We start from the raw sequence: 12554 nt of genomic DNA, 5'->3' as shown, positions 1-12554 counted from the left end.
ACTTTCAAACTCTCTGTACCAAGATGTTGGCGCCACATCTTTCTTCGGTTGGTTTGTTTTTTCTCAAAACAATACGTTTATAGGCCTACATTAACTGAGACAATTCCACTAAATGTTTCATGATGGAATCGTGGAGATTTCAGCATGATTCAAGCATGCATAATTGAGCCTCATCACTGTCCCAATTAGGTCATTCTTTTTATTGATATGTCTACAATTTCAAATCACTTTAATTAAGCAGTATGTCTCATTAGTTAATATGTTATATTTACTTTGATGCAAAGACACTTCATTGAGATATCCCTCATAACACTTCATCACACATCATCTTTTCTTTAACTTTTCAGCTCATGCTCACTGTCTGGTGCCAGAGCCAAACTCTCATCCAAGTCTTTCCATTGACAAGTCAAGTGTGACAGAGTGTTGCTCATTGTTCAATGGTGATTTCAGCTCAAGACAACAGACTGAACCTGTAGTCTACAGTAAACCCTACAACTACACTTTTCAACAGCCTTGGCCCCTAGGAAATATACTTCACTATGGCGAAGGACAGGTAGGCTCTTGTTTCATTAGTTCTATTTTTGTGGATATATTGGGCTACATAAATAGCCATGTCCTCATAAAATTGATTGAACTGTCTTTTAAAATGACTAGGATAAGTTTATGCTTTCTGTCTATTATTTCTGTAGCAAGAGTATTCCTCCATATGTCTGGCTTGGATGCATTGTTTACGTCTTTTGATGTTTTGTTGTAGACCTCCATGTCATCGTTAGACCCTTGGACTCCTCCCTGCACACTAGAGAACATCAATCCAATAGAAACCAGTCACCTCTCATCATCACTGTCTACCTCATGCTGTGGTCCTGTGCAGATGGAATCCACATACAGAACTAATTTGACAGATGTCCCTCTTTATGATAGTCCTGTGTATTCTAACAGTGCTCAAACATTATCCTCTGGTTTACAAGATATTCTGGAGTGCCCTGACCTAAGTAGTGTATGGTATCATGGGTCGAGACAGGATGATTGTTATTATAAATGTCATGTGTCAAGCATGGGTATGTGTCATGTTTAAAGTTAACAATCTGTCTCTGTCTCTGCTCTTTCTGTGTGTGTGTGTGTGTGTGTGTGTGTGTGTGTGTGTGTGTGTGTGTGTGTGTGTGTGTGTGTGTGTGTGTGTGACAGACTAACCCTAACCCTGGTTCTTGATGGGACATTTCAGGGCTTCTATCCCTCTTCTCGGGCTGGACTGGGCAAGGGACAAGGTGGGGGGCATTGTAGTTCACAGTTTCCTGTATTCCTCGGCTTGACCTTTATTAAAACAACCTTTATTTGATTTAAAATCAAATATAAATCCCAAAATAAAACAACGAATGAATATGTGTGTGTGTATGTATGTCTATCGTGAATATACCACATACCAAGAAAGAAAAAAAGTGATACCCGTTACTACGGACGCAAACCCGGTTGTTAGGCTAAGGTCCCATGTCAAATGTCGTTTTTTTGGCTGCCTTATCAATTGCTTGACTCAAATGTTTGTGTGTGTGTGTCTAATAAATCGTTTTAAGAATAACATGTTGTCATTATATATCCGAATATATGAGAAAATAATGAATAAATGTTCATAGACATCAAAAATATGTATCTAGGTTTTTCCTATAAAGTGTTTTAAATCGGCACCTCCTCGGATTCATCGAGCTGGTAACCGCTGTTTTGTTCTTCAGCACATTGTTGTTAGTGTAGCAAGTTAGCGTAATTGCATAAATGCAAATACAATTCTTCTATTCATGGGAATTAACATTTAAGGGTAGCTACAAATAAAGCATCACGCACAGCATAGCCTTTTTCCAGCACTGCAGCCAGGAAAACTTGTTCGTGGTTAACCCCCGTGGGATACACTTCTTCAGACTCTTCTTATCTTCATGGTTGATTACGTATATTATTTTGATTACGCTGGCTAGCTAGCTATCCTTTATAGGACAAGGCAGAGAGTTGCCCAGCTAACTTACACTATGGACTTGTATCACATTTTGGAGATGATAGGAGAGGGCTCGTTTGGACGAGTGTATAAAGGACGCAAAAAGTTTAGTGGCCAGGTAAGTTCGCTAGCTACACAGGCAGAATTCTAACTAGCTTACTATTAGCTAAGGCCCAGGGATTTCACTGTCTCACACAGACCTACAGTCTGGCAATATATTGTTAGCGTCATAGTATGTTTGTATGTTCAAGTATCATTTTCAGGCATAGGGTTATCTATCTAGATATCACCTGAACTTGAATTGAGAGAGTCCCCCTATCTCTACTGTCTGTATGTATCTTTCCTAGGTGGTGGCACTGAAATTTATCCCAAAGGTGGGCCGCTCTGAAAAGGAGTTGCGCAGTCTCAAAAGGGAAATTGACATCATGAGGGGACTTCGACATCCAAACATTGTTCTGCTGTTGGACAGTTTTGAGACTGAACGGGAGGTATGCAAGCCATTGTGTATACAGGTTTCTTTCCACCACTGAATTCAATGTTAACAAAATCTAATTTAATTAAACAGAAACAAAATATAATTTAGCATATTAATGCTCCCTTTTCAACTTCTTGAATGGTGTAATGAGTAAGCATACTAGTTAATGAACCAGTTAGCCTAGTGACTTAGGGACTTGCCTTGGTCATAGCTTACTCATTTAATCTGTGATTATAATGCTGTCTGTGCATGGCAGGTTGTTGTTGTGACCGAGTATGCAGAGGGCGAGTTGTTCCAGATCCTTGAGGATGATGGAAACTTACCAGAGAGCCAGGTAAAGCCCATTTTTGGAGTCCCATTGAGACCCACAATGCAGCTGCAAGTGCACACTTAAGAGGAGTTCCGATGTCCAGATTCGGACATTCCAGATAGGCATTTGAATTCCAGAATTGGACATTCCTGAATTTTGTCAGAGAGAAAATACATCAATGTACAGTACAGTAATTGAACCAATTTCAAATTCACTAACACGCTTTTTTTCACTGTATGATTTGCTCTGTCAAGGTCCATGAGATTGCCTGCCAGCTGGTCTCAGCTTTATATTATTTACATTCACACCGGATACTTCACCGTGACATGAAACCACAAAACATTCTGTTGGGGAAAGGTGGAGTGGTGAAACTGTGCGATTTTGGGTAAGAATCACATGATATTCATCTGTAATAAGATTATCAGTAATTTGATGTGTTAGGCCATGCAAACTTGATTAATTTTTTAACGGATTTCATTTTCAGAAAAGTGAGGCGAGCAAGCAAAAAAAAAAAAAACGGTATCACAGTGTATGAATGTCCAGCTTAGATGGATAAACGTGAAAAGTATGAGAAATATTATGCAACATTTCAGTCTGATTATTAATTACATTAACATGAATGATTTGGGGTCCCTAGACGACATCTTAGCTTAAGTCTTTGGTGTTTTGCTTATGGAAAGGTGAGACAGTTGTAATTACCTCATTATGCCAAATATTAAGTAATATTTATCAAAATTCAGGGTTAGGCCAATACAGTATACATTATTTGAAGTAAGTAGAAAAATGACACTGTGGCTTTAATGAAAATGCTGCTATTTAAACATTGGCCATGTTTGACCTGAAACCTTTAAAGCATATTGAAATTTAACCTAATGATGAAGTAACTTGCACTTCTGCCTTTCCTAAAACACTACAACACAATCCTTTAAGACCTCAGTCAGACCTCATCCAGCCAGTGTATCTATCTTGCATTGAACAGCACTAAACACAGCTGTAAGCCAGTTGAGCTACAAAATATGAAATCTGTAGTTTTCCTTTTGTTAATTAGCTCTTGCCTTATATACAAATCTAAACTAACTCTGAAATTCCTAACTTTGAATTATCTCCCTTGCTCCACTGTTGGCATTCATGTTTCAGCTGCTGTGTTGCTAGTCGCGTTAACGGCTCACGCTGATGCAATAAGCCCCCCGAATTTGTGGCTCATACCTGGCGAAATAGTAACTAGAAATAATAATAAATACATTTGGGAGCCATATGTGATTGCCTACTTTGCCCATGCTTTGGGCCGACCCGATCAGAAAACTCTGCAATAATCATATTAATAATCATTTATCATCTTTTCTTTTTATTTCAACAAAAAAGTGAAGTGGGGCATCCATTAAACAATTAATCAAATGTGTATATCCTTAGGTATAATTAGAAGAAATAGAAATGTTAGTGGATGATTATGTCAAACAATACCACTAGTTTATCTGTATGCCCCCACAGGTTTGCCAGAGCTATGAGTGTTTCCACCCTGGTCCTGACCTCCATCAAAGGAACACCACTCTACATGTCACCAGAGCTAGTGGAGGAGAAGCCATATGACCACACTGCCGACCTCTGGTCTCTGGGCTGTATTCTCTATGAGCTCCACACAGGAGTGCCACCCTTCTACACCAACTCCATCTTTCAGCTGGTGCAGCTTATAGTGAGGGACCCGGTAAAGTGGCCAGACAGCATGAGCCAGACCTGCACGGTACAAAGTTCCTGTTAAGCCTGAATTAGTTTGTTGTGTTCTCGCTTGGTGATAAGACATGTAGAGTCACAGTACTTGCCTTTTCTTAATCTTGCCATATTAGAGTTTCCTGAAGGGCTTGTTGACCAAAGACCCACAGAAGAGATTGTCATGGCCAGAGCTCCTCAAACACCCATTTGTTGCAGATGGAGTTCTAGGTGAGGCAGTTAGGTTTGATCTGATGTTTTATTCTAAATTCAGACATTGTAGGTTTCCTGATAAGTAGATTTTAAGATCTCTTTGAGATTGTTATGTGGTTGTTATATGGTCTTTCTTGATGTCGGTGTTGGTAGTACTATCGGTCTCCAGTGCGTCCAGCCCTCTGACAGTGACCCTTAGTCCAGACGTGCAGGCTCTGAAGCTACAGCAGGCAGCAGAGAAGGCAGCACCACACAGTGGAGAGGGGAAGTTATTGCGTAAGGCCAGGGAACAGAGAGACAAGGACAAGAGGAGAAAACAGGTAACATGTATATCATGATTGTAATCATAACCATACACAGGAATCCAAGTAAACTTCAAGTAAAAACACCAAGTAAAATCCAAGTCTCATTTGTTATGACTTTGCATACTCTATGCTTAGATTGGAAGCGTAAAAACAGATTCACCTACTCAGGCACCCTCAAAGACAACCCCTGCAGCAAAGGCACACTCCAAAGACACCCCTGAGGCTCCCTCAAATTGTTTGGATCAAGATATGGCCCAGACAATTGTTAATCTGAGCCTTACTCCAATGCAGCAAGCCAATGAGACATCTACAGACAGGTAAGAACATATTAGCACACAGCATATTGAACAAGAGTCATGCACAAGCAAGCATATGACTCAATTCCTAAATTGGTTTAAACTTTAGAGAGTCCATTGTTTACATTTAGGTACATTTTGTGAAAATTGACAAGGTGTCCCCTGCCCCCTGTAGGGGTCAGATCAGCCGGGATTATGAGCAGGAGTTCCCCTCTGTGGAAGTTGGGCCACGACAGGCACTGAGGCGCCCTGAGGATGGCTGCACCAGCCTGAGCGCTGTGAGGCTGCACAGCCAGGTCAGTGCCACTGGAGCACCCCCTGCTGGCCACTGACCTGTCTGGTCTCATCATTAACTAGGAGATTTGAGATTTTAATTGCAATGCATTTGTCGCGTTGTGACTCATACAGGATTGGTGCATATTGGCATCAACACAAATGTGCATGCCAAATGCCCTGGTTTGTCCTGTCTTGAGGAGTTTTATCTTAAGCAGCAGGCAGCCCGTCATGGTCTTACTCACTATTGGTACTTACCATCAGGATGTTGACAGTGATGAGGAGTGGGAGAGGTTGGCCCAAGCAACAGACCCAGAGCAGCAGACCTCTGTCCCCAGTAGTCAAACCATCATTCCCCGTTTGAAAGGGAAGTTACTGACATCCAAAACCCAGGTACTGCACACAAGCTACAGTATTAAAACAACCTATCAAGTTAGTTGAAACAAAGTTGAATGAAAACCTCCTTTGGGGCAATTTCAACTTCATGGAAAATATACATATGTTGACCTAGACCCCTGTCTTCCTGTTCAGCTATTGGATGGGATTCTGGAGGGAGCATGCCAGATTCGTCAGCCACTGAAGGTCCTGTGTAACCTGATCTTGACCTCTGACCCAGAGGACTCTAGCCACATTGGACGTGAAGTTGGCTTACCTCATTTCTTGTTTGATCTGGTCCATAATATTGTGGAGAACCCAGTGGTCGTAAAGGTTAATATTAACATAAGTATTATTACCCACTCTCATTTTAAAAGCCTAGGCCTACATATAGCGGAGGTGATTGGAATCATGCTCTTGTGAAAAATAAATGACATGTAAACCCAAGTGTTGTCCTTGAACTTTGAGGATATCTACTTGGCGTAATTGTAGATGCTTGTGTTTTACACATGGGTATCCCAGGTTCAAACACTGCCCGTCATATATGCATACTGAGAACCTCTCTTTCTCTCTCTCTCTCTCTCTCTCTCTCTCTCTCTCTCTGTCTCCCACTATAAGCAACCCTGGAGTGTGACAGTGCTTGGGGATGTGATTGTTGTGCTCTTGACCTACTGGGAGAGACATCATGACTGGGAGCAAGCAGAGAACAGGTTTTAACAAAAGCTTTGCTTTCTTTCTCTCCAGTTCTAATGTTCTCAAGGTAGATTGCTGTGTCAAGTCAGCTAGTAGTTTAAAAAACCCTGAAAAACATAATTTCACAAAGGATGTAGACATGCCTTTAAAGCAAAAGATTTGAATGAAGTGTGTAGTTAGTACTCATTTTTTATAGTGTGTTCAGAAGTCATTCACAGTATTTTCTCACTGTAGATTGGAAGATTTAACCAAGCCCTTTGTCAAGATTCTGCTTTGGCCTAACACTAACCATCTAGCAGTAAGTATCAAACCAAACCTGAGATGACTAATCACCTGTAGTGTTAATTGCTCTGTATTGATCCTCTTTCTGTTGTCTCACTTAGCTTCTAACTGCCTCAGTTCTGACCATGTTCATCCATGGTGGAGTGTCTGTGGATGTTTGCATGGACAGGCTGACTGCCCTTATCAAGAACCTGCTCTCGCACTTGGATGAGGTATGTGTGTCAATACCCATGAGGAGCACAATCGTTTGTTTGAGAATATACAATACAGTTATAAGGTGTTTCTCTCTTCCTCTGTTTCTTTCAGACTTGCATATCATTACCACTGGGCTGGGGACTCTACGATGGCCTCTTATCTTTGGTTCTCCACACCCTCTCTGAGGTCTATAGCACAGTGTTTTTTGGTTTTGTTTTGCATTGTCTTTCATACACCAAGATTGAAATGTATACAAGTATTCTTCTTGTTAGTTGTTTAGATATGCCTTATTAAAGCATTTTATATTCATAGTAATATAATAAAAAGGTAATTTTGTTGTGTAATATATCCCCTTTTCCCTTTTCTCTCTGTACAGCATGAGAATGGTCCACAATCTACATCTTTGGATTTGAGCCTTTTGCGCCACCTGTGGGTGAGAGTTGGTACTTCATTGGAGAAGACGGCACCCAAAACAGACTTTTGTTCCTCAAAGGGTATATGAGACCTAACTTATATCTAATGCCACTTCATTATGAATGTTTGGTTTTACACCATTCCACATTATCTAATTTTTCCGTCTCCTCTCCCATCAGGACTATATGTCTTCCTGTCGATCACCCTGTTTGTCTTCACCAGGGATCCGTACATCTGTGTTCCCCTGTTCTCAGAGAGTGACACAAACTGCATACAAACCTTGGGCTGTCTGCTCACCACTGATTGGTAAGTGGATGCACTTTTCTTTTTTTCTTTTTTTTCTTTTTTTTCTTTTTTTTTTTACACATTCTATGTCTTCTGTGAGTGATGGTTTGTCCTTACTGCATATAGCACTAGTCCCATACTGACAGTATTGATGCTAAAAGTTCCTTTTCCTTTACCCTACAGTCTTTACAAGCCATCTGAGGGGAATACTGGCCAACTCTGGGGGGACTTGAGTTTGAGCAGCCTGTCAATGTTGAGCTGCCACCTACTCTGTTTTCCATTTGCCCTTGACTTGCCCTCGGAGACCATGGCCAAAGTCCTCCAACTGTATAATAGCTGTGGCATCGTCTCAGACCTGCTGCAGGTCAGGATCTACCTCTCTGTTAAAATGTGAATGTTTAACTGACTTAGAAAATATCTTTGTGTTGCAAAAGGATAACAATTGCTCCAGTTGTAAATCAAGTTCATCCTAACTGCTACTCCACACTGCTGTCTTGCTACCATTGGGAAAACATTGTGACTTTTCCAGTCTGCTGTTTGATCTTTGATGAGTTGACAGTATTGTATTCTTTCTCTTCTGTCAGGTGATCCGAAGCCTTCCTCCATCGCTCCTGGAGCTGCCTCTCTCTCTGCTGTGCCGCCTACTCCTCTGTGACCCGGGCCACTCTGTCCCTTGCTTCACAGCAGTCACTGGTGCCTGTGGCTTCTTCTCCCCACCCAGGGAGGGGAAGAGGGGCAGCAAGGACCAGCTCACAGTCTCCAGGGACCAGGCTCCAGTGTCTGAGAGTAGGACTGCCAGCTCGCTGCTCTCTGCCCTGCTGCAGCAAGAGGCCATGTGGAACTCCGCTGTGGAGCTCCTCACCCTGCTGTCCCAGGTAGCACGCTCCTCTCCCTGGCCCTCCTGCCCCATCCCTTACCTGGAGCCCACACCCCTGCACCAGGCCCTGGCTCACCCTGACGACAGGGTCAAAGCTGCCGCCTGCAGCCTTCTGGGTAACTTGGACCCCTTTAGGGACCCGCAACTGCTGCTGCAACCTGTCATTTTCAAAGATATGATTGGCTGTCTTCATGACCCCTCTCCGTCTGTCCGGAGAATGTCCTGCCGAGCGGTGGGGAATTGGCTTGGGCTGATTGGACAGGCTGGGTTGAAGACTGTCAGGCCCAATGGGAGAAGTGCTGCCATTGGGAGAGACACCAGATGTGTTTCCACAGCCCAGCACAGTATGAAAGACAAGGACAAGAGTGTGTGCTTCCAGGTCGGAGCAAGAGAAGATTCAGCCTCAATGCTCATAAACGGAGTGGACCAAGAGGAGGGGAACAGATGGGTGGAGGAGGCCAAGGGTGCAGCCACCATGCTGGTGTGCCTTATTACTGACATTGACGCGCTGACACGCCAGCACTGCTGTGCAGCCCTGGGAAACATGGCCACTGTGGATGGGGGGGTGTCTACACTGCTAGACAGAGATGTGCCCCACCGGCTCCTTCAGGCTGCCTGTGCCGATTCACAGCCTTTAGTCAGACAAGCAGCAATCGCTACCCTTTGCTTGTACAGCCAGCAGGATTTACTCCGACAGGTAACAGAACTAATACAAAGTAAATGTGAGATATCACTTATCTAACAACATTTTGAATTAGCTTTATTTTCTCCTGTGTATATATTACACTTCCTAAATGGTGCTTAAAAATATCTATCTGTGAAAGAGGATTATTGTTGTCTGTTTTTCTATCAGAATAACTGATTGCTCACAAAATCCAGAGACATATTATTTATTTATCAGTCTCTCTATTATTTAACTCATTGAATTTCTCAAATGTTGACCAACTCTCATAACCAACTTCACCACTGTCTTTCCACATCATTGCTTTGGGCTCATTTATCCCCCCCCAACACACATACACTCACTGAGCACTTTATTAGGAACACTATACTAACACTGGGTAGGGCATCCCTTTGCTCTCAAAACAGTCTCAGTTCATCGTGGCATTGATTCCACAAGATGTTGGAAACATTCCTTTGAGATTCTATTCCATGATGAGTTTTCAGGTGCACTTTCAAGCTGTGAATCTCCCGTTCTAGCACATCCCAAAGGTGCTCTATTGGATTCTGATCCAGTTACTGGGAAGGCCACTGAAGAACACTGAACTCATTGTCATGTTCATGAAACCAGTTTGAGACGACTTTTGCTTTGCAACATGGTGCATTATGATGCTGGAAGTAGCCATTAGAAGATGGGTAAATTGTGGCAATGAAGGGATGCACATGGTCAGCAACAATACTCAAAATAGGCTGTGGCATTCAAGCGATGATTGATTGGCATTAACGGGCCCAAAGTGTGCCAAGAAAACATTCCCCACACCATTACACCACCTCTACCACCTTGGACTGTTGACACAAGGCAGGTCGGGTCCATGGATTCATGTTGTTGGCGCCAAATTCTGACCCTACCATCTGTGTGCCTCAGCAGAAATCGAGATTCATCAGACCAGGCTACGTTTTTCCAGTCTTCAACTGTCCAGTTTTGGTGAGCCTGTGCCCACTGCAGCCTCAACTTTCTGTTCTTGGCTGACAGAAGTGGGCCCGATGTGGCCTTCTGCTGTTGTAGCCCATCCGCCTCAAGGTTCGACGCGTTGTGCATTCTGAGATGCTTTTCTGCTCACCACAATTGTACAGAGTGGTTACCTGAGTTACCGTAGCCGTTCTGTTAGCTCGAACCAGTCTGGCGTTTCCGTCCTCAGAACTGCCACTCACTGGATGTTTTTTCTTTATTGTACCATTCTGAGTAAACTGTAGAGACTGTTGTGTGTGAAAATCCCAGAAGATCAGCAGTTTTAGAAATACTCAAACCAGCCCGTCTGGCACCAACAATCAGGCCATGGTCAAAATCACTGAGATCACATTTTTCCCCATTCTGATAGTTGATGTGAACATTACCTGAAGCTGCTGGCCCGTATCTGCAGGATTTTATGCATTGCGCTGCTGCCACACAATTGGCTGATTAGATAATTGCATGAATGAGAAGGTGTACAGGTGTTCCTAATAAAGTTCTCGGTGAGTGTACATACACATACATGTATACATACGCATACACACGCATACACACACATACACACACACACACACACACACACATACATACACACACACTGTGCTGTGCTAGGATCATATTCAAATCTCACTACTCTCTCTCCCATCTTTCTCTTATTTAAGGCTCTGGTGTCCTTTGATGCACGTGAGAAACTTTGCCAGGCTTCACAGCATGCACCTCCACAGTGTGACTATCGTCAGATCATTAACCAACTATGAGTGCCAGTGGGTGAGAGACATGGTAAAATTGGATTTGTGGATTAGACGTGTGGATTAGATTAGACAGTCTCCCACTGCCTTAATACTGGGATTCACTATGTAAGCTGGATGACCTACCCCACACTCATCTGCAGGGCTAAAGAAGATTCTTTAAAAACAGCATAATGTGTCATATTGTTAAAGAGAAAGGTACTAGTGAACATTTTTGCACTCTGAAACTAGAATGAGCACAACAACACATTGGTTGATTTAATTAGGGTAATATGTTTGTGTAGATGGCATGATGATGTCTGGGCTCAGAATGCATTGTTTATGAAAGTGTTTATGTTGTAATGGTGTTTTAGTAATTAATGTACAGTCTTTGAATATGAAAGAAATGTCATGGTAATCTCAGCAGGAATGGTTTAATATCATCATTAAATAGTGTTTTCTCTCTTGTTACGGATGATTTTGAGTTGTTATACATTACTTTTTATTAACTTTGTAGTTAAATAGCCTAATTGGTCAAAGTAAATAACATTCCAATGACTGAGGACTGAATTTGTCATTTAATTATTTGTTTTGACCTCATGTGAGATATCTTATTCCTATGGATTCCCAATTCGTTGTAGGACTAACATTCAATGCACAACATTATTTTGTATTAAATCATTATTTTAATTAAAATGAAAATGAAGCTTTTATTTCACTCTTTCGATTCAGTTTGACAGACTGGCTATACAAATTCAAAGACTTTACATCAGATTGAAGCTCTTAAAGCTCGAAATAACTATTGCCCAAAGTGGACAACTGCAAAGTGCAACTTACAATTTGTGCTACCTTAATAGGTTCAATTCATATCAGTAGTGCACGGTATAGCTTTCTGTCCAATAAAATGTTAGGCCTTGCGAAAGTTTCATGTTTTCTGTGCAAATAGCGGGAGATCCTGTTGCAGATGTTATGGAGTGTGTTATACTGCGTTTGAAAACTCCAATTAACGTTTATAATGGGCATATGAGCTTTCCCCTGAAAGACTCCTGAACCAGTATTCAGTTATTATTTTCCGAAAATAAACACTTTTATTTAACCTTAACCAAGAATTGAACCAACCAATATAGCGCTGATCGACGACGGAGAATACGGTCTTTCAATGTTTTCTTTCTGTCTTTCTGTTTTATAACTCTTGATCCCATAAATCAAACGTTTAAATGCTGTGCTAGTTTTAGAATTCTGAAACCGAAAGAGTGAAACTTTCACATGCAATAAGATTTTCGGGGAATGGTTGCCGCCGGTATGCACCCTATTGAATTCACACACACAATTTTCAGCATATCTAAATAAAATAATAAAATGGGAACAAGTAACTCAGTTCTGGAATTTCTTTTGTCTTAAAAAATAAATAAAAAAATGTTTTACCGATCATAAGCATCTCACAGCCTCTGGCGCGGTGAATATCGGCGGGTCAATCTCATT

General features: G+C 41.9%; 1 protein-coding gene across 2 annotated transcripts; it reads left to right on the top strand.

Annotated features, from left to right (window-relative positions):
* Positions 1 to 1732: 1732 nt before the first annotated feature.
* On the top strand, positions 1733 to 11946 carry stk36 (serine/threonine kinase 36 (fused homolog, Drosophila)). 2 transcript variants are annotated; one of them, XM_083696256.1, is made up of 20 exons: positions 1733 to 2096; positions 2326 to 2466; positions 2710 to 2787; positions 3018 to 3148; positions 4252 to 4501; positions 4605 to 4698; positions 4834 to 5000; positions 5154 to 5302; positions 5457 to 5577; positions 5819 to 5947; positions 6086 to 6262; positions 6548 to 6639; positions 6857 to 6920; positions 7006 to 7116; positions 7211 to 7285; positions 7476 to 7593; positions 7693 to 7819; positions 7982 to 8162; positions 8383 to 9372; positions 11007 to 11946. In XM_083696256.1, the coding sequence occupies exons 1-20, from the start codon at positions 2013 to 2015 to the stop codon at positions 11100 to 11102; spliced, it is 3375 nt and encodes a 1124-aa protein (XP_083552382.1). In that variant the 5' UTR covers positions 1733 to 2012; the 3' UTR covers positions 11103 to 11946. The 2 variants fall into 2 exon arrangements, with proteins under 2 accessions (XP_083552382.1, XP_083552381.1); XM_083696255.1 differs by having other exon boundaries at positions 5121 to 5302.
* The last annotated feature ends 608 nt before the right edge of the window (positions 11947 to 12554 follow it).

The sequence above is a fragment of the Argentina silus genome (assembly GCF_951799395.1).
Source record: "Argentina silus genome assembly, chromosome: 2".
Classification (NCBI taxonomy): Eukaryota; Metazoa; Chordata; class Actinopteri; order Argentiniformes; family Argentinidae; genus Argentina; species Argentina silus.
This window is presented reverse-complemented; position numbering and strand designations above follow the sequence as displayed.

What these genes read in the sequence shown, in the direction of transcription:
- stk36 (XM_083696255.1), top strand. Translation starts at nt 2,013, where the DNA reads ATGGACTTGTATCACATTTTGGAGATGATAGGAGAGGGCTCGTTTGGA. An exon ending in GTGAAACTGTGCGATTTTGG is followed by an intron (nt 3,149 to 4,251) that starts GTAAGAATCACA and finishes ATGCCCCCACAG; the next exon opens with GTTTGCCAGAGCTATGAGTG. An exon ending in TTCTCCACACCCTCTCTGAG is followed by an intron (nt 7,286 to 7,475) that starts GTCTATAGCACA and finishes CTCTCTGTACAG; the next exon opens with CATGAGAATGGTCCACAATC.